This window comes from Sceloporus undulatus, chromosome 1 (assembly GCF_019175285.1).
Source record: "Sceloporus undulatus isolate JIND9_A2432 ecotype Alabama chromosome 1, SceUnd_v1.1, whole genome shotgun sequence".
In the NCBI taxonomy this organism is placed as follows: Eukaryota; Metazoa; Chordata; class Lepidosauria; order Squamata; family Phrynosomatidae; genus Sceloporus; species Sceloporus undulatus.
In genome coordinates, this window is record NC_056522.1 from 134102750 (window position 1) to 134125450 (window position 22701).

The window sequence follows — 22701 nt, forward strand, 5'->3', positions numbered from 1 at the left end:
CGAATGTGTGATTTTCACGGGATAATCCCCATTTATGCTTCCAGTTCTCCCTGTGTGATAAAGTCCATAGAGTTGGAAGAGACCACAGAAGAGAAGCATGGATTGACATTTGTATGAGTATTTTTAGCTTTCATTTGGTCATGTCACTACATTCCCCCCCCCCCTTGGATGCCCTCTATTTTGTCCTCCTTTGAGGTTATGAGGACCCTCTGGCCGCCCTGCAATCCAGAAAGAGCATGTTGAGGGCTAATAGGATGTATATTTTAATACCCATCTCATTACGCACACATTGGGAGAAGGCCATAATGATGCCTCTTTTGAAAAAATAAATTGCATATTAAAAAAAATGCTTTTAATTAAAATAATGGAATGACAATTCTGTTGTGGTTAAGTGCCTTTGAGTCGACCCCAACTCATGGCGGTCCCGTGGATGGGACATCTCCAAACCCCTCTGTCCTCCATTGCTCTGCTCAGGTCTTGCAAATTCAGGCCCATGCCTTCCTAAATTGAATATGTCCATCTGGCCTGCAGTCTACTTTGTTGTGGTTGTGTGCCTTCAAGTCATTTCTGACTTAATGGAGACCCAAGGCAAAGCTGTCATGGGGATTTCTTGGCAAGATTTCTTCAGAGGAGGTTTGCCATTGCCTTCCCCTGAGGAGGCTGAGAGAATGTGACTTGCTCGGTCACCCTGTTTCATTTACTGTTTATTCCAAAGGTCAGGAATGTGTGGTCCTCAGCCATGCCTCCCATAACATATCATGAGGGATGATGGGTGTTAACAATCCAACAACTGGAGGGCCATGTATTATTGATGGCCAATTTAATTCCCCCCGACTTGGCTGGTCTCCTCTCCCCCCTCTTCAAAGAGGACTAGTTAAATTGGCACTGCCCTCCCATCTCTCTCTCCCAGGACCTGTCCTCCATTACCTTCCTTCCAGAAGAAATTCCAAAATGTCCTCCATGTGGAGCATAACTAAGAAGCATGGATTTATGTTTATATTAAGTGTTCTTGAAACAGGCAAGAGGGTTGGTTCTGTTTTGCCAGAGTGGCCAAGCATCCTCCTTTTCCAGCCTTCTTTCCAGGAGGAATTCCCAAATGTCCTCCCATTTGGAGCAGGACTAAGAAGCATGGATTTACATCCATATGAGTATTTTTAGCCCACTCCCGGCTAGAAGCAGACAGCCACTGAAGGGATGCTTATTGTTCTCAGGTCTGATAAAATCCTGTGACCAAAACTGGCTAACCTTTTTCTCCCTCCACTCCCAGCACCAGTCCTGATGCGTATCCTAAAGTTAATAGTCTTTTCTGCTCTTAGCATTCTTTATCTGCCAGTTTTTTTAATAGGACGCAGCAGTCCTGCAGTCTCTTGAATTCACGCCAAGGGTTGACACAAACTTTCCTCCCATTAACTGCACTGCAGTGATTTCTCAACTCTTTTTGAAGGGACTGGATGGGAAGGGATCAAAAATGCATTTCCTTTTGAAAACATCACTGATGCTAAAAATTAAGAAGAAAAAACACATTGCATTAAGAACAATAAAAGATGATAAACTGGTAGAAAGTAAAATGGGTAGAAAGAAATCAGAAATGTAGAGTTGGAAGGGGGCTCAAGTCATCTAAGCAAACCTGCTTGCCAGTGCAGGCATCCACAGATAAAACATTTCTAGCAAAGGGTCCTGCAACCTCTGTTTAAAAGTCTCCAAAGAATTCATTATTTTGAGGCCGGTGAACAGATTTTGCCATGAGTACGTTCCTCTCAATATTCAGTTGGAATCTGCGTTGTCATTTGAACCCACTGATTTGGGTCCTGCTCTCTGGAGAAACGAAAAACAGCCTCACCCCATTTGATACATGACAGCCCTGCAGATATTTGAAGATAGCTATTATATTGCCTCTGTTGTCACTTCTTCAGGCTAAACATATCCAGCTCCATAAATCATGTCTGGTAGGGCTTGATTTCCAGACCGTTCACCTCTTTGTTCCCATCTTCTGGACATGTTCCAGTTTATTTATATCTTTCAGAAAATGTGGTCTCCAGAACTGGACATGATGCTCCAGTTAAACTCTGATCAAAGCAGAACAGAGTGATGCTGTTACTTTATTTAATGTTGACAATACTCAAGAGTACCCTGCTTTGAAGTAGCAATGAGAAAACAGGGTCTTTTCAGTTGTGGCACTGTGGCCCTAAAATGCTGCTCTTCTGCTCTTAATAAAGAGGCTGATGTGGCTGTGACCATTTTTGTAATGTTCACTGGGTTTATTGTCATTATCAAGTGTATGCCAAGGGATCTGAAAGAGAAATGTTGGCAGCATGAGCTTTTTCAGACTTGAGCCTACTTCCTCAGAGGCATTGGGTAGCGTGGAAAGTCCAGGGATAGACCTATACAGCACTCCGTGTATGAGACTGTCCACAGGATTGCAAAACTTTGTGGGTATGGAGATGAGGTGATCAGTTCTGTTTTAACTGTGGTTGTTGGGCCTTGACTTTCCACTCTACCCCATGTATCTGAAGAAGGAGGCTCATGTCTAGGAAAGCTCATGCTCCCAACTTCTCTCTTTCAGCTAGTCTCAAATGTGCTGTAAAATCCCTCTGCATACGCAGCTCTGTCTTTGAATGATCAAGTGTGGTCTCCAGATACATGCATGAACTCATAGATGTTCTGAGAATGCATGTGTGTAATGGATATTTAAACTGAAAATATTTTACTAGTTTATAGACAACAAACAGTCCAATATGATGATGCTGTTGTGTTCCTTCATGTCATTTACGACTTATAGCAACACGATGTTTTGAGGCTGAGTGTTTGACTCACCCATGGTTGCCCAATGGGTTTCTGAACAAGGAATCAAACCCCGATCTCCAGGATCATAATCCAATGTTCAGACCAGTACATCACACTGTTTTTTATGCAAAAGTATGCATAATCACTTCTGCTATGCAAAAATACAGTGCCGCATAAAAAACTATTTCATAAACCCAGCTTTGATGGAGAGGGAAACTGGTTCAAAGAATACCTTCTTTGCAAATGGTGGCTGAGATTATTTCTAAAGCATACATCATGACTGCAAGACCAGCACAGACTACAGTTGGTAGAATTTAAGTGCCAGGACTGAATATAAAGCAGTACTGTGTCTTTTTGTGGGGGCCTTAACAGCAACTGAAAACATTTGAAGATGACAGAAGACTTTCCTTTTATGAAAAGAAATATGTTGTGGCTTCAGAGTTCTATAAACTTAACCATAATTGGAAGGAGTAGAAGAATGTGTCAAGATGGGTGTTCACTCAGTAATGGATTTCATTATATACGTAGCTTTAAAAGGTGTGCTTCTGTCTTGCTCAGCCTCTGTACTTCATATTCTTGATAGTACTAGTACATTTGTTCAGTGCCATTGCCTAGTAACAACATTCAAGGTTTGTTCAAACCTAAGTTTATTTTAAATGAAGGCTGTAAACGTATGCACAGTTACTTGGAGTTATAACCCACTGACTTATTTTAGCTGTCTGATTAAACATGCTTAGGTGGTATACATGTTTTTAAAGATATAAATGTACACACAGGGTCAAATATCAATGGGAAATGCATGGCCCTTCAGATGTTGTGCTATTACAACATCTATCAGTCCTGGACATTGGCAGTGCCACATGGAACTGATATGGAGTCCAACAACATCTGGAGGCTTCCAGCCATGTCTTCACTGCACATTAGTGGCTCTATACCAGAGATGTTGGGACAAAAAATTCAGCTGTGGATCCACTGTTTTGCTCTGAAGTGACAGAAAAACATGTCCTGAACTGTATCATTTTAAGTTACTTACACACACACACACACACACACACTCTCTCTCTCTCTCTCTCTCTCCCAAAACCTCTCTGGCACACAAAACAAGGATGTCAGGAAGGAGGTTTCACCTTGGCCTATTCCCTGACAAGCTAGGTTTTTTTTTTATGGGGCCTTTTATCCTCTTCAGAAAAGACAAAGATGTCATTCATATGGCTTGCTATTCAGAGGGTAGGTATTAATACACAGAAAACTCCCTGGACCAGGTCATCTTACAGGGATTATTCATGCGGCAGTTTGACAGGCACTTTCTCCCCTTGGGATGATTCACAGAGCAATATCCACATGGCTAAAAGCAAAAACATGCAGATATTGTTCCAGCAGAATGTGCCAAAGAACAAAGGCCCCAAGGTAGGAGGAAGGAGGGAAGAGGAACATTTAGATTACAAGCTGCAGGTAGAATTCAGGAAGAAAATCAAAGAGAAAAAATCACTTCAGAGAAAATAATACAACTAGAACAACCAGTATTACACATATGTGGCATCAGCACACACTAATCTATGGGGGGATAGGAAATCTGGAGATTTTATGAGGAGCTTGGTTTTGTGAACTAGGGTAAATTAGTTTTTGCTTGGACTGCCTTCAAGTAAGAGGAAACATACCTAGCAGTCTTTGGCTACTTGTAAATGAGATCGTGGTCCAAAACACACTGCAGAAATAATCCAGTTTGAGACCGCTTTAACTGCCCTGGCTTAGCGAGGGAATTCTGGGAACTGTATTTTGTGAAGCATTTAGCCTTCTCTTTCAGAGAGCTCTAGTGCCACAATACACTCAATACCCGATTTCCCAGCCCTAAGCCAAGGAAGTTAAAACATTCTCAAACTGAATTATTTCTACAGTCTGTTTTGGACTGCAGAAAACAGGCACATGTGTTGCAGCTCTGGCTGATTTAAGCTACAGCAAACAAACTAGCAGTACTAAGCAGCCAAGTGATGTGACTCCAACTGAGAGTTCAATGGATTATATAGACAGACATAGGCCTGTTTGAAAGTAATACTTGGAGACTGTTCCTGGAGGCTCACTTCACAGGACACATCCAGTACCAACTATCCTGCAGTTTTCCTCAAATGAAAGCTTTGTTATCATTGTGTGCCTTCACGTTGTTTCCCACTTATGGCAATCCCAAGGTGGCGTTTTCTTGGCAAAATTGGTCCAGAGGTGGTTTGTCTTCTCTTGAGAGTATGTGACTTGCTTAAGGTCATCCAGTGGTTTTCAGGGCCAAGCTGGTCTCCAGCATCGTCATCCACCACCCAAACCACTTTGCCACACTGGCTCACAAATAAAGCTATGTGCTCTGATTCATCATTTCTCCTTTATTAATTTTATTATATATAACTTTTCTGGTGTTTTCTATCTTCTATCTTCTTTTTAGAATCAATAACCTGGACTGGGTGGGCCCCATTTCCTCAAGAACAGTATTCTAACAGATGTAGAATGACCATCTTTGAAACATGCTCTTGCAGAAACTGAAGTGAAAGACATACAACCCCCCTCCAATTTTTGACATAAGTCCCATTATGCCTGAAAAGACTTATTTCCAGGTAAATGTGCCTATCTTTGCACTCTCAATGTAATAACCACTACTCTTGCGCTAGTCAATCACAGGCATTTACAGCTAAAATGGTTTCTTTCTCCTTCCAAGCACCATATTGATTAATGCCGACAGACTAACACTGACTCTGGAGACCAGGGTTTGAATTCCAGCTCAGCCATGAAAACCTACTGGCTGACCTTGGGCATGTCAATCTCTCAGCCTCAGTGGATGGCAATAGCAAAACTCCTCTGAAGAAACTTGTCAAGAAAACCCTGTGATAGGGTCACCTTAAGTCAGAAATGACTTGAAGGCAAACACAACACAACACACACATGACCAAGCAGGCCAATCTACCCAGGCACCAAAATGTCAGTGTTGGGGTGTGTGTATACATATGTGCACGTACACCTGCTTTAAAACAAATCTTAGGAACATGGAAGCTTGATGGTCTGGGAATAATATTGACAAAGTAAACAGAATATTTTGAAAATTATCATGCTTATCACATTCTGAATCAGAAATGGTTTAAGAAATGTCACGACCTCTGCATAAGCACACTTTAACCACATCTTGCATCACTCTTACAACTCAGTCTCCCCCCCAGACAAAATAATTTAAACAGCTATTATTGTTTAATAATAATAAAAAAAATAAAAAAACAACTATAAAAGCAATATATTGCGGAGTAGTTTTTACTAATCACAGTCAAACTGTAAGCCACTTGGAGAGCCTTTATAGATGAATAGCAGGGTATGAATAACAATTAACTAAATAAATGTGAGTGGCTTTTTATCATCATATCTTACATGCTTGTTTTATGCAGTTTTGCAATCTATCCTTTTCCTGGTTCTGCAGAGGCTTCCACTCTGCAAACGTCCCCATCAATGTGAACTGAGAACATGAGACATAGTAGTGTGACTCATGCTGGGGGTGGGCAGGACCAGTGGTGCACCCCTACTCACTAGCCATGATGTATAATATGCATGAGGTGCCTCTGTTAACAAACAGTTATGAAAAGTTGTGTACGTGTTTTTACCAGTATTGCAGGAGAATTTAAAATTACAATGATTAACAACTGTGGGAATCACTAGTAAAAAAGAGCATCACTGCTCAAACAGTGTGCAATTTTACATGAAATCTATATGGACATCCTACAGCGCAGCCTCATAAAACCTAGACAGGACTCAGAGCTATGCCTTTACCTCTCCTTAGGTAAGATTACCAACATAAGATTAAAGGGACTCAGGTGCAAGGCATTACAAAAAGCCCCCTGCCATCACCATTCCCTTCATCAGAAATTGCCAGCAGGAGATCCTGCATCCTGTCCCTACCCTTTTGTATGGGAAGATTGGTCCCCTGTCCATTATGTGGTAATATTGTTTTTTAAGAGTAAATTTTAAAAAGAGTAAAAAGTATACCCTCCTATACTGTAACTTTTAGGTAATTCATTAATAAGGTACTTGCCACACTCAAATGGTTTGTCACTAGAGGGCCTGTAGTATCCAAGCTAGTTTTCTGCTCTGGTCCCTAGGAACTCTCTCTTTCTCTCTGTAAAAATAGATCAGGAATAAACCTGCTGATTTAGTGGATTTTGCATATGATTTATTCACTGCCAGCTTATTATCGTCGAGGTGGCAGCATTGCCTGCTGACTACTTGGGGCTAAATCCAGTTGCTAATCACAACACGGGTGGACCAACTGATTCAACAGCTGAAAGGCAATTCAACATTTAAGAATCACTGAATTAATGGGTCTATTCTAGTTTGGATGACTAATAGGACGCAGGCCTTACACTGCATCATCTGTTCCCTTTTTCCCATATTGAACACTGTTTTCTTTTTACAAGACTGAGGCAAAGAAGATGTTGAGTAGTTCTGCCTTTTCTCTCTGGTTAGTATTTTGCCATCTTCTCCATGCAGTGGGCCTATCATTTCCTTGTTCTTTCTTTTGCTATGGAGCCGCCAACAACAACAAACCCAACTCTTTATTGTTTTAAACCTCTCAAGCAAGCCTGGTTTCAGCTTTTCTGATTTTCTCCCCAAGTGTGCTGACTATATATTGTAATTCCTCCTTGGTTTCCCCGTTTTCATTTCTTGTAAAATGTGCCTTATCTCACTTGAAAGTTCTTTAGTAATCTATCTTGGTTTCTTTAGACATCTCCAGTTTTTCCTCCTCACTGGAACTTTTTGAAATTGTGTCTTCAAGATCTCCCTTTAAAAGAGACTCCAATCCTTCCTAAACTCCTTTCTCTTTTAGAATCATGGAACTGTGGAGCTGAAAGAGACCCCAAGAGCCATCCAGTCCAACCCCATTCTGCCATGCAGGAACTCTCCATCAAAGCATCCCTGACAGATGGCCATTCAGCCTCTGCTTAAAGACCTCCAAGGAAGGAGACTCCACTACACTCCGAGGGAGTTTGTTCCACTGTCGGACAGCCCTTACTGTCAGGACATTCCTCCTAATGTTGAGGTGGAATCTCTTTTCCTGCAGCTTGCATCCATTGTTCTGCGTTCTAGCCTCTGGAGCAGCAGAAAACAAGCTTGCTCCCTCCTCAATATGACATCCCTTCAGATATTTAAACAGGCCTACCATATCACCTCTTAACCTTCTCTTCACCAGGCTAAACATCCCCAGCTCCCTAAGTTGTTCCTCATAGGCAGGGTTGCCATATCCCGCCTAGAGGCAGGACTTTCCCGGTTTGAGGCGTGGTCACACAGTCCCGCCCTGGTTTGGCCCCGCCCCCGGGATCCCCCCATGGACGCCAGGCAGGGAAAGGAGCCTCGCCTCAGCAAGGCCCGTTCACTGCTTGACCTCCTCCACCGGCCAGGGAGGCGGCCTGGCAGGGCCAGGGGAAAGGGTCTGTAGTAGACCGCTACAATGATATCCTTGTTGTTTCTCTCTTCCTTCCTTGATATATAACACTACTCCTCCTTCTTTCCTGTTTGATCTATTTCTCTGAAATATACCCCTCTTTTACTACATTCCAATTACGAGACTCCTCTCACAAGGTTTCAGTGATGCCTATTGTATCTCATTTGCTTTGTTGTGTTAAGAATTCAAAATCACCTTGTTTATTTCCCCTTTATGCATTGTTAACTACTACAGAGACTAAGTCATGTGGTATTTGTGTAGAACCATTTCAAAACCTTGTGGCTGAAATGAAGATATAAACACAAGAATAGTCAACATTTTAATTATGATGAAATATAGAAATATATTCTGCAAAATAATCACAACAAATTAACCATCTAGGAATGCAGAAAAGCCTTTTTTCCACTAAAGAAAAGAGAAAATATTTTTTGTAGTACACGTAGTACAGGAAATGAAATACACATATACAGGCCAGTCAAACAAAAATACCCAAACCCAAATGTTCACATAAGAACAAAGATATAGAAGAAAGAAATAACTAGACTTTAGAGCCTGTCATAGTTGTTGAGTCACAAAAAGCCTTCAAAGGTTTGCTTGTACACTCTAAACTTCAGGAATAATATCTCATCTTTACTTCATGAACTCATTAATGAAGACAGCAGGGTCCTAAGAAATCAGGATTTAATACCTGTTACTACTGCAATATTTGTGCTATAAATGCACATGCCATAAGATAGTAGTGCTTTCAAAAAAGGAAGTATAACATTAAAAACCAAAAACGGATAAGTTTAAAAGAAAAATGATAAATCATAAGGAAGGCAATTTTTAGATTCCAAACCATCCAGTAGCTCAGAGGAACTGCCATATTTGGAGGATTTTTACATACTGAATGTTGTAACATACTATTAATTGCTCCAGCAATGAAGTGTGACTGAAATCCAAGGTGGAGTAAAATGCACACGTAAGTTCAGCTGGGCCTTATGATACACAAGTTTACTAGACTGTAGTTGCTGACAGAGATTAGTTCTGTGGAGACTTGGGAATCTTAACCAGTATTTTTTAATCTTTGTAAGATGATAGACAAAGTTCTATTACTTGACAAGTAATAGTGCACAATCTTAAGACATCTTCACATTTCCTCAAGACTTCGCCTGATTGCCTCTTCAAAGGCTGCATCTTCCTCTGCATCAAAATAACAGAACGCAAAAGAAGTAATGATCAAGTCTGGATATTAATTCAAGTGAGAATAATTATGTTAAAGAGGTTCTTTGGTAGTTTGAATACAAATAAATATTATCATTTGAACTAGTGAGAGATGCAACAAGTGTCTTGCACACACAAGTTAAAGTATCTTCCTATGCTCTGAAACCATTATGATCTGATGAATAGTGTATAGGACTTCTTCCACAGTTGTAATCCTACTTATTAAATTTATAACATGCCTTTCAGACTAAAATTGGCATGCACAGCAGTTAACAATACAATTCAAACTAGAACAAATACAATTAAAACAGTGTTAAGAATATCATTCAACACACATCTGACTGGGTAGCCTTGAAGGTCCACATAGCTTGATATCCATCTATTTTAACTGGACTGACAGAAGCTATTCAGACCCATTCTGGAGATTCTTAGGAGTGAATTGTAGACCTCCAAAGAATTTAATACATGCAAAGCATGTGCTGTACCACTGAGGTACAGCTCTTCTGAAGCAAATATTTTTTGTGGTGGTTCATACATGTAGCAGCTTCCATACTGCTAACACTTGGGAGCAAGCACAGTGGCTGTCTGGCTCCCACTACTTAATACAGACTGTATGAAGAAGTTAGTCTTTGTACTCACACAGAAATAAAAAGAATTGCTGTAGTCATGGTGGAAAATGTATATTCCCCATGCAGAGCTGCTGGCTTACATAAATATTGGGTTCATGTGATCCTAAAATAGTCCAGCAGCCCCTTATTTTATGGCTACTCTCCTTGTTTCTCTAGTTATCATCCATCTTTCTTCACCACAATGTATCTACTGCCAGGAAAAACACATATAACAGGAAAAAGTATTATGTACAAGTTTTCCTTTGATATCAAACCTTTCTACAGTTCCTGACTTTGTGATCAGCATCTTACATGAAGACTAAGGCATACCCATTTGGGCCTTCGTTGCTTGCAAGAACTGTTGCGTTGCTATTTGAGTAGCTTCATCATTTTCTGCAAACAAATAACAAATTCTGCTTTAGCTCTCACGACATATTTTTCTGTTTGCAACTTTCACTGCTAACTTTTGGTAACTATGGCACATATCATGTATATTTTCTATACCAGGGGTTCCCAACCTGGGGGTCACCAGGTTGGGATCCCCCTCTGCCTCCCCCTTCCCTTTTCCCCTGCAGTTGCCAGCGCTAGCGCCGGCAACTGCAAGTAGAAGGGGTCGGGGTCGTCTTCTCCCCTCCCCTTCTCCTTGCGGGTGCCATCGAAGGCACCCGTGAGAAGGGGAAAGGGCCGGGGGCGCCTCCTCCCCTTCCCTTCTCTTCATGGGTGCCATCGAAGGCACCCGGGAGGAGAAGGCGAAAAGGCCGGGGTCCCTCCTCCCCTTCCCTTCTCCTCGTGGGTGCCATCGAAGACACCTGGGAGGAGAAGGCGAAAGGGATGGGACTGCAAACCCCAGTGGCCTTTGCAACCGGAAATCTCGCCCCTTCTTCCCCAGTGGCCTCCCTGATTGCTTGGGAGGCTGGGAAGGGGTGGGACATCCAGCTGCAAAGCCCGCTGGGGCTTGTAGGCAGTCGAAAGTCCCGCCCCTTCCTTGCCTCCCAACCAAGGAGGGAGGTCAACCAAGGAGGGAGGTCACGGTCGGGACTTTCACCCGGATTGGGGGTCACGGCCCAACAAAGGTTGGGAACCACTGTTCTATACAAAGGATAGCAAAACATATATTTCAGAGAAATAGAAACACATTGACTAGAAGAAAACCACTAGAACTAACCCATTTCACACAGTGGCTGTGAAGATTAATAGGGTGGAGGCAAGGGAGAGAAAAAAGCAATTATGCTGCCCTAAGCTCTTTGGAAAAATGGCACGATGGAGTCTCTTCTTAAACACACAGGCAATTCATTTTCACTAGCAAGATCTGGTTTGAAAGACAAACTTTTGATGTCTACTAAAAAAGTGTAAAATCCATAGACACACTATCAACTACATTTTCGTGCAGCAAATTAAGTTACAACTGGAGATAAATGGAACACCAGCTGAGAAATGTTTGATTGTTTCCTCATTATTTATATGGAGGACGGTGTGCATCAGGGAACCAATCCTAGTCAGTGGTCCAACAGTCTTCCTAGTGGAGAGGCAGAGTAAGACTGCAAACTCTCCATGTTATGCCCAATCAGATAACTGGGATTGCCCCCTCCTGCATCTTCCCAATGCATCTTCCTCTGCACAGGCAACATTATAGCTGATGGTGGGCCAAAGATTCCCCTCCTCTCTTCTAAAATATGTCCTGCAGTGAACTGCATCTGAGTTTTTAATACAAAATGTTGTTGTTATTCCAATGACAGATGCCTTTAAGTTACTCCCAGAAGAGGGAAAATATACTGCACAATTTTAGGATTCTTTTCATTTTCCGATTTCTGTTTGGTGAGTCATATTATAGAGCCCTTCTAGTATCAAGCAATGCTAGGCAGACTCTGATGTATAGTATTGTTCAATTAGATCCCAGAGATATCCCAAAAGGAGATTAGCTGCAAACTGAAGGGCTATACAGGCTGCCCCTTTTCGTGCTGGATCAGGACCACGGCAACCTCAGACAGCGGTCCTGATCAGGCCTTTGGAGGGTGCAAAAAGGAGCCACAAAAAGTGGGTCCTTTTTGTGCCCTTAAAAGGACGCCATAGCCACAACGGTGCAGCTATATGGTACCCCTTTGGCGCTGCATCATCTGGACGCTGTGCCAGAGATGCGTCATGATGCCATGTGCCACCTGGAGTGACGTGCAGCATCATGGCACCCTGGGGCAGAGCCAGGGTGTGCATCATTACTGTGTGTGTCATCAGGACACTGTGCCCTGACTCCACCCACAGGCCTGCTTTTCAGGCCAGTCTGTACAGGCCTTGGGGCTTGAAACTGGAAATAGAACTGAAGAAGAAGTTGCCTCCAAAGCACATGTTTAACCCAGAAACTTATTTTTCAGTCCAAGAACTAGACTCAAACACATATCTTGCCTCTAGTTTTTTTCAAAGCTGTGTCAACATTTGCCACTCTGTATATGATGAGAAATTATTTGTAAATAGTTCAGGAAAAAGCAAGTATTTTTAATCAGGTGATGAATGTCCGAGATTAAAAAAAAATACATACCTTTGGCTGTATCAGAAATACTGTTTAATAAGGCACACATCACATTAGCATCCATCTTATGAGGATCTAGAATGCGTGTTGCCCGCTGCGTCATCTTAAGTTGTCTCTCCAGTTCAAGAAAACCTTTGTCTCCAGAAAGAATGGTGAAAGGAATATGCTTTGGCAAGTGTTCGTCCAGACGGCCCACCTATGAAAACAGTGTTGTTATTTGAAACTAGAATGGCATAATTAGCAAAGAGATGTTTTCCATAGCATTCCTCAGTAAGATTTAACAGTTAAAAGTAGAAATTACTCAAAGGTCATCCAACCTAATGTACTATATTGCAGCAGGATTCTAAAAGTATACTGGCAGTCAACAGACAGATTAATTGACCAAGAATCAACAGGCAAGCCCTTCCTTCTTACCCCAAAAATCAGCCCCAGGGAAGCATGTTCCCATTAGTTTTTGATGGAATGTTTTTTCTTGCAAATACTAGGACAAGTACATTTCATTAGGGATATGTAAACTGAGTATCCCTTATCTGGAATTCTGAAATCCAAACTACTTTAAAATCTAAAAAAATGTAAAGCTACAACACTAGTGTAGTACACACCCGTACCATATTTGTGAGTCTAGAAAGAGATGAGAGGGTTTGTGAAATTGTGGGAATCCATGCCTCTGTTATTTCACAGATCTTCAGTCTCTCTCCAGCCTCGTTATGTCTCATTATGTCTATGAAAATATACGTATTCCAAAATCCAAAATATGGAACACTTCTGGTCTCAAGCATTTCAGATAAGGCAGTTGGAGAGTGGGTGGGGCTACCATCAAAACGCCTCTAATATCTCCAAGAAGGTTCCAAAGATAACTGCGCAGTCGCAGAATAACCCCTTTGTGTGAATTTGCAGAGACCACAAAGAAGAAACACACACACACACACACAAAATTTCCCCCCTATATAGTAGTGTTGCATGCCCACAAGATAATAAGAAGTGTGAACCACTTCACAGTGCCATGCAGAATCTCTGCCTCATAGTTTTATTCCCTCATGGATTACATGACCAATTCATTATTTTGGGTTATTACTTCTGCTTTACCAAAGTCAGTTCTGAGGTGAAACTAACAAAAATCTAGACTCCCCAATCTTATATCTTGTTCTAGGTCTTTATATGCTACAACATTTTAAGAAAGTTGTCACTCCATGCATATCCTAAGAACTTCAGAAAGCAAATTAAGCTGGAATTTCTCAGGAAGTCTCATGACTGGCCTCCACTTGAGTCAAAGTCAAGATGCACCAAAAGCACAAAAGAACCGAAGAAAAACAGGGAAGGTTTTTCGAAACGTTACTTATAATTCAATTTAAGCACTAGTGGTTCAAATTGTCCTCAATATATTTTTACAAGACTGAAGCCCACAAACTCACATGCACACAGATGGCAAAGTCAGCTGCCTCTCTCCTTTTACCACAGCGTGGATGGAGGAAAAAGCACCCAATCTTGTTAAGGTAATTAAAAATCTTGCAATTCACAGGTGGCTTCCAGTTGTTGTGTCCACCTAAAGAATGAAACAAGAAACCTATCTTTAGAAACTTAAGCACTGCCAGTATAAAGGACAAAGTTTAAGCAATCAATATGGTGCATGATTATTTATTTATTTAAGACGCAAATAATTTGTATATAATTTAGTGCATTCAGTGACTTTTAAATGTCCAATTCTAAGTCTCTCATTAGTACATGGGAGGGCTAATTGTGCTCCTCCAGATGACGTTGGACATCAACTCCCATCAGCCCTATCCAGCACAGAAAATGGTGAGTGATAAGAGAAAATACATCTCAATGGTCTCATGTTTCCAACCATATACTGGAATATCAAATCAGACAGATGCTAATAGCATTAATTATATTACATTACATTAAAAATGTATGCTCTTTTTGTATTCACTAAAGTTGAATCCCATTTTGGGAGAAAGGTGGGATACACATCCCAGAAAATCCTTTGTTCAATTTCTCACTCACAATGGTTGGGAAAAGAAGACTGCAACTTCTGTATTGAGATCATCGGGAGAGGTCCTTCTCAGGAGCGTTTAGTGGGAACAAGTGAGAGGGCCTTTTCAGTGGCTGCTCCCAAGCTTTGGAATTCCCTCCCTAGAGAGGCCAGGATGGCTCCATCCCTGCTGTCTTTCCGATGACACGTAAATACGTTTTCATGCTGCCAGGCCTTCGCATTACATGGATACTGCTTTGTTTTTATTTTTGTTTTCAAGAGTTTTACATTTTAAATTTTAATAATGTAATGTTTTTAATTCTTTGAATGGTTTAATTGTTTTTTAAACTTTGTATTTTTAATGTTTTATACTGTTTTAACTTGGACTGTTTTAGATTTGTTAGCCGCCTGAGTCCCTGTACTAGAAGGAAGGCGGGATATAAATAAATGGAATAATAATAATGATGATGATGATGAAACAACAGTTGAGCAAGATTTTTATTATCTAATTGTCATAATAATTTATGACTTAACTGTATAGTGGCCAATACACAAAAGTACATCCTTAATAAAAAGGATTACACACACCAACATAACACTATTTAGAGTGTTTTTATTTACAATGAACCCTGTCTTGGGGAGGAGAGTAAGAAATATTTAATAATTATTATTATAATTGTTAAAGTATAAGACGATACAGGATTCCAGCCCATATTTTTGTATTGCCTCCCAGCCCACAAGGGCTCTTAGTTCTTTTCTTTCCCCATTTCTTTGCATTTATATTTTTAAAATCCAGTAATTTTTTTATTCAACTAAGTAATCTCCCAGTCAGGTCCCCAAAACCTGATAGAAACATCATTCAACTGTGCTCTGATTATGAGCAGACTGGTCCTCTCCATGCAGCTGACACCCAGTAAAGTAGGCTGGGAGGCGAGTTATCAATGTGACAATAGTGTCAAAATCCTGAACAAGTAGTGATTGTGAAAATGAAACAGTTATGGTTAGGTTAACTCTTTTGTATTCACAATCACTACTTAGTCACAATTTTCATATTATTATCATGATCATAACCTACTTTACTGGGCATCAGCATAGAGAGAAGGAGAGCCATTCTGTCGGTGATCAAAGCACAGCAGAATGATGTTTCCATCAGGTTTTGGGAAATCAGGCCAAGAGAAGTTACAAAACTTTTATCAGTATGTCTGGAAAATTAATTTCTTATCTTTACCTTGAAAGCCCCAGATAAATGTTCCTTGGTTAAGCGTAGCAGGCAACTGATGGAAAAGGCTTCCCCAGTTATCAAGATCCATCATTATAATATGTGTCATGGTACACAAATAATCAAGATCAGGTAGGTCTCCATCATCTAGAACAGAAACACAATAATGCATGTTATTTTATCAGTTATAAAAACCAGTATCTCTAAACAGCTTTCAAAATATAAAATCACACTTCCAACAACCCAGTATCATTTAAGTAATAAAAAAACATACTTAATGAATATGATAATGTTTTGAGTAAATCTTTTGCAAATTCCACTAAACCTTTTCCATTATACATTTGCATTTATTTCCAACTGACACCCCTAGAAAACAAAGAGAAAAAGGGGGAAAATGTACTTATTTGCAAAACCAAGCTAAGATTAAGCAGGTGTGACTTTGTAAATAAGCTCAGTTTTTCAGGACCTACAATATCTTGCAGATGTATACACCCACCTACCCATCCACCCTTTGATTTGTCCATATTTTGTTGTGCTACAACCGGAAATAGAATGGATTTAATCAGTAATGTTACAACTTGATGTACCTAAGATATTCAAAACTGTGACAATGCTCTCCCAATGTTTGGAAGAACAAAGCACACCATTCCTGACAATTTGGCATGCTGGCTGAGACCCATGAAAGCTGAATTCCAAAGCCCTTAAAGGGTAAAAGTCAGGAAAGGTTCATATAACCCCTTCTTTACTGATGCCATTTTCCTCATCTAAAACGCTATTTGCCCTGTTGGGAAGGAAAAAAGACAGGCACAATCATATACCAGCCTGCTCCAAGACAGGTCCATGGCTGAAATTCCACCTTTACTAGTTGCTATAAATTTTCAAAAGTCAGGAAACAATAGGCAAGATGCCTCTGTATTGTGCCTGCTTCTCTCTTAGCCAGAGTGGGAATTAAATGGGGCATAGAGGGGATTTTAGGTTAGGAAAACGGTAACAGCTGTGAGTAAGCCAAAGTTAAAACACCCGCCTCACCATCACTGCCCTAATTAAATTCCATCCACCTATTTTTTAGAAGAAGTGGGGCTATCTATAACAGATCTCTTCGAGAGCATACATTTATAAAAACCTACTTGTAAAAAAGTTTCTTTCAAAAGTGAGCATGACAACTGATCCTAGTTTTTGTAGCAACCTAGCAGTGGCAAGATGCTCAAAGCCAAGACCTGAACAGAGAAGCCATATGGAGTACTACAGTCAACCCCCCTCCCCCCCCCCCAAAAAAACCCTCCACTGATTAAAAATAAGCTATCCTAGGCCATCAGGGAGTGCCATGTCCTGGTAAACCTATCCCACGGTGGAGCATTTAGGTTACAAAGTTTGGTTTTGGACCTCAAGGGAGATAGTGCTATTGCTGTGAGAGAGGGGACAGACACAGAGTGTCAGTTGCCCCCTAACTATTCTATAGTGCACATAATCTGGACTGCTGTCAGTAACAAGACTCCTGGGCTGAAAATGTTACTGCTGCTCAATGCCAAAAACAGCAAGGATCCAGGAGTTAATATTGGATAATGAGGCTGGGAAAAGGAGAAAGAGTTACAGCACTCTATCGTGATTCCATCTCCTGATGAGGTGCTCTATTCTACAAACTGTCACATTTTGAGTGTGTGCTCTAATTAAGCAGATGCTCTGAAATATTCAGCTTAATCAACTGCGCTTTATGCTGTTAACAACTATATCAATTTATACATCAAACGTAGACTGTAATTTCTACTTACCTTCGACAAGTTCATAATGTGGTTTCTTAATGTGTTGTTTGTTTATGTCTCCAAATTTGAACATTCTTTTATCTGAAGCACTTGTGTTCATGTCTAGTGGAAGCACCAGTTTATCAGGGGTCTTGTCCATGCAGGGCCTACTGGCTGAGAACTGGAAGACATCACTTTCTGCCCGAGATCCAAAGGCTAGTTGGGGCTTATGAGAGAAGCAATGTTTGCCATGGTAGTGCTGATGAGCTACTGCTATATCACTGAAGCTTTTGTTGCATGCTCCACACCTCACTACACATAATTCTTGAACACGTTTATTGTTTCCATGGCTATTGAGATGAGCTATCATGTCACAATGGTTTTGTGCTGTTGTGGAACATAAAGTACAGCGAAACCACATACTGCCTTTTTCCAGCATGTTTTCTTGACACTTCTTGTAATCTGCCTTCCTGTTCTCTTTGTTGACATATTTTTCCCGACAGCCACAGTTTAGAAGGTTGCTCTCTTCTACAATTTCAAAAGTTTTGATCGATGTTCCTGCTCCTTCAGAAAGACACATGTAATCCTTGCTGTGTAAGCCTTTATAGTGACGTAAAAACTCTTCCTCAACATCAAAAAAGAGGTCACCACAAAATCCACATAAGTATTTAATCTGCACAATGTTGTCGTGCCTATCCTGACAGTGTCGATGCAGGGTCTCCATCTTCCGAAATGTCATTTTGCACAAGCCACAACTGTACCTGTGAAAGTGATGGCTCTCTAATGACATGCAATGCTGCTTCACCATGTTTTCAGAGTCAAATATTTCCTCACACATGAGACACTGCCACTGGGAAGAAACCTCTACTGGACTCTCAGGTGGAGATAATTCCATAGGGCTTGGAGATTGGTTCCTTGTTTCAAGTGAATTACTATCAGAAAATAATGTGAGCTGATTCTCGGGAACATCTTTCTCACAATAGTAGCTATGCCCACCATGAAGTTCTGTCACATGAGCCAAAATATCCTCTTCTTTCTGAAGGCAGATGTTGCAGGATTGACACCAGAAATAGTAGTTTGTCAAGTGTGCTCCTCCATGGAACCGGCTCATGTGCAAACGAATTACGCTTGTGTTTTGTGCAACCTTTCCACAAGCACAACATTGACAGCAGATGCTGTTTTCAGAAAATATATGTTTTTCTACCAAATCCTCATTAGGAAATGCTAAAAGACACTGACATATCCAGGCTTTGACAGTACGAACACTGCTAACCTCTTGGCTTTTGCCGTCAAAGTCTTTTTTTCGTTTTGAAGTGGTGTCTCTCTGATCACCAATAGATACATTACAATCCAGAGGTCTCTTCAGAGGAGAAGATTTTAAAAGGCTTACATGCTTCTGTAGCTGAGAGATACTTTTACTCCCTTCATTGACATGACAAATCATCAAGATTGATTCTTCCATGGTGGTGAAAACTTTAACCTTGTGTTCAGTTTTGCTAATATGCTGACTGATGTGGCTGTCATCAACAAACAGTTTGCTACAACCAAGACAGAATCCTTTGGCTTTAAAAATTTCAGCAACTTGGGAAATGCTCTTTTTTGACAAAGCTACTGGACCAGCATTACGACAACGAGTTCTAGAATTAAAAAAGATACAGTAACACTGTGCTTCCAAAAAGCAACCAGCATTTTCAACATTATTTTGAATGGTGGCTTGCCAAGCCTAGGCCAACTCTGGAGAGAAATCAGAAAGCAACTATGCCTCCTTTCCTTTGGAGCAGCAATGCTCTATCTGTGGAAGCACTCAAACTCAAGAATGGCAACTAATGGTCTTTTAAGATGGCTTAGTGCTTTAAAGGCAGAAGGTGTGTGTGTGTGTGTACACACACACACACACACAGTTCTTTAAAGGCAGAAGAATCTATATGCATAGAGCAACTATAGTACATTGCTCTGTTCCCTAAAGACACAGCTCAAAACTATGGTTGCTGTCCATATGGGGTTTTTTTATCTATAAATAATCCATTACAGCCATGTTGAAAATACAAGGACAAAGAGCAAAGACCAACATTATCAGACATTCAGAAAAAGTGGGAGGGGGGAATAGCTTTGTAGTCTATTCAGCAAAGACTGTCACAAACCTGAAGTGTGCAGTTAACTCTACATGGGAACGCAACACTCTATGGCAAGACGTGCATTTCACTTGGAATGGAACTTCTTTACAGAGGGAAATTAGAAGATTCTTTGCATAAGTTGGGAAAGGCAAAGGAAGTGGACTGCCTTGCTTATCTGCAATGGAATGTACAGTGAGTTAGGACCAAGAAGAAAGATAGCAAATAAATAGATGAAAAAACAATAAGCTTTAGGACTTATTTATTGGAGTAATTGTGCCTTTAAGAACAGGAAAATATTTTCAGTGACAGATGACATGGAATGACATATATTTCATGGGTAACCACAGACTGCTGAGTCAGGAGCACATGGCATGAGGCAAAGTTACAGCAGCATTGCATCATACTATGTGGCACTGAGTAATGGCTCAGAACCACCCTCCTATGTAAGTGGACCAACTAACCTCACATGTGGGTTAGCTGAGCTGGTTTGGAGCAGTTGAATTAGTTAGCTGGAGTAACAGTAGTTGACTGGAAGTTGTTGGAGAGTCAGTGTGTGTGTATATATTGTATAATATTGTACTCAACACAATGGAAGATAAAGCCTCCAGAACTTTGGATGAATCAACTGTGCCTGTGAGTTGGTCTCTTTGTTTGTGAAAAGTGGGTCAGTGCATTGCCAACACCAATAGCTGGGTATTTTGCGTTTGTAGTTTTTCTTTTTCTGCTGCTATATTATTGTTTGGCTGCATCTGGGTGATTTGTACCCAGACTGTGCCGGCAATTGGCTTTTCTCCTCACCAACCTTATTTCATGGAAGACAAGAAAATTTTATAAAACTTCAATAAGACGAGATGAGAAGAGCTTAGTCAAGAAACAGAGGGAATGGACAAACAAAACAAATGTAGAAGAAATATTATGTACTAAGCAGAATAACTCTTCCATTATATGTAAATAATAATACTGTTTCACTGTTTTGTTTTTAAGGAATGTACATGTGGAATAAATAAAAATTAAAAAAGAAAAGAAAAGGAATTAAGGGAATCTACTCCTAACCAAGGCAAAGGCACCCATGCATCACCATTCCTCACTCTACCACCAAATTTAGATGTTAGAATGTACACCAGATAGGCAGATTACAGTTTATCACCAACTGGCATCTGGGACACACAGCATCATATTCTACTATACATCTCAAAAGGTGCCCATTTCTAATCAGTGCACATTCATTTAAAAAAAAAACCACCCACATTCTACCTTCTGTTAACAACCAAGTAATGAACTGTCAAACCACATTAAAACTCCTGACAAAATCCATCTGGAGAATGAAAAGTTACACACAGCTCAAACAAGGATGCAAAGTCAACAATTCCAGGCCTACACCATGTCTAAGCAGGGCTGTGAGTCCATGACTGTGGGACTCTTTCTTCCTAAGAAATGTCACAGTCAGGCTATGAGCATCTTGTATACATATAGCAGGTTGCTGTACAGGGGGCTGTGTGACAGACCCCTTCTCCCAATCAAACCCAGTAAGAAGTTGATGTGTGCTGAACACTTTTGTGGCTTTCAATATTTGGATATACCCCTTTACCCAGGCTAGCCCTGCAGTTCCATCCCTTAGGAAATCCTGATACCCACTCTGCCTTTCTTCCCCCAATGTTCCTCTTTCCTAGTTTGGGTTTCTGGGTGACTAGGTGACCCCAACACGGACAAGTTTGAGTGTCAGCTTTGTTCATGGTCAGTGTTACCACCCCCTTGATTTAGGGTAAAAAAGACAAGCCTGACCCAGAGTTAACCAAGTAACAAGAGAATTAATGTGGCTTATTATATCCTGTCAAACAAATTTTGGTACTTCGTTTCTACAAACTAATGATACAGTATTTTTGTGGTTTTTTTGGGCGATGGTGGTCGTGTTCCAGAAGAGTTTGTTCCAGACGTTTTGCTAACAGTTGTGGCTGGCATCTTCAGTGAATGCATTCTCTGAAGATGCCAGCCACAGATGCTGGCGAAACAGGAGGAATAAACTCTTCCAGAACACAGCCACCATAGCCCGAAAAACCCACCCAAAAATATGGATTCCAGCTATCAAAGCCTTCAACATCAAAGTATAAGGATATTCAACCTGAGTTATGTCAGACCTTGCTCTTCCGTCACTCCAGGCAACTCGTACACATTCCACCCCTTCTGTCCACGAACTATTCCTAACTGCCTCATCCAACTGTCAGTTCTTAACAATCCATCCTTCTCTCTTCTCCCTTAGAAACACATACACACACGGGTTTTATACTTTTCTATCCCTCACACACATCGTTCACAGGCTCCCTAAATGTAAACAACAACAACACTTTGACATCTATTATGGATTTCATTTCGTTTCATAGTATTTATACCCCATTCTTCAGGCACAAAGGCTCTCAGAGCTGCTAAACTAGACAGTTCCCTACCTTCAGGCTTACTATCTAAAAAAGACATGAGAAGAAGGGAATGACAATGGGGAAGGAGTTCAAGTCCAGGTATCAAATTAAAGGAAAATATTCTTAATACCACAAAGTAACATATGTATTTTATGCACCTCACATCTTCTAGCAAGACAATGGTGTAAGCCTCAGCCACAGCAGATAAAACCTTTCTTCCAAACATTTCAAGGTTATTATTTTGCTTTATCGGATTGATTAAATGAGTTAACAGATCTACAGAGCTTCTACAAGTAGAGATCAACTTCCAGCTCCTTCTTTTCTAATTAATGACATACGCTTCCATAATCTTGTTTTAAGAAAACACAAATTTTGTTTAATCTCATAACTGATTTAACTTCTAACAGAACACACAAAAGAAAGAATTGATCATAATTTACATAGTCCATAATCATTTGGGATTTTTTATTTATTTCTTTGTTTATATTTATGGTATTTATATTGGATGTGCAGCAGCGAGGAAAATAAAGGCATTTCAGCAAGCAGACAGTATCTTTGGCAAGGGATGGAAGACTAACAGGCAAAAATGCATTTTTTCCCCTTACAGACAGTTTCTCAATAGGAATGCTTTCTCAAGCTTATCTTTACTATGGTAAAGATAACAGTGCC

At 40.6% G+C, this 22701-nt stretch overlaps 1 protein-coding gene across 6 annotated transcripts in view; it reads right to left on the minus strand.

The window, feature by feature from the left end:
* Positions 1-8557: 8557 nt before the first annotated feature.
* Positions 8558-22701, minus strand: part of ZNF451 (zinc finger protein 451) — a 35340-nt gene continuing 21196 nt past the window's right edge. For 5 of the 6 annotated variants that reach the window (XM_042442917.1, XM_042442936.1, XM_042442954.1 and 2 more), the window contains 7 exons: positions 19649-19796; positions 17538-19144; positions 15778-15915; positions 13990-14120; positions 12587-12773; positions 10387-10449; positions 8558-9427 (listed from right to left, as the gene is read on the minus strand). In XM_042442917.1, coding sequence (XP_042298851.1) covers positions 9375-9427; positions 10387-10449; positions 12587-12773; positions 13990-14120; positions 15778-15915; positions 17538-19144; positions 19649-19796 — 2327 coding nt within the window. In that variant the 3' untranslated portion in view covers positions 8558-9374. Of the gene's footprint in view, positions 9428-10331; positions 10450-12586; positions 12774-13989; positions 14121-15777; positions 15916-17537; positions 19145-19648; positions 19797-22701 lie in introns of all 6 variants that reach the window. The other variant, XM_042442926.1, reaches the window with a different exon arrangement.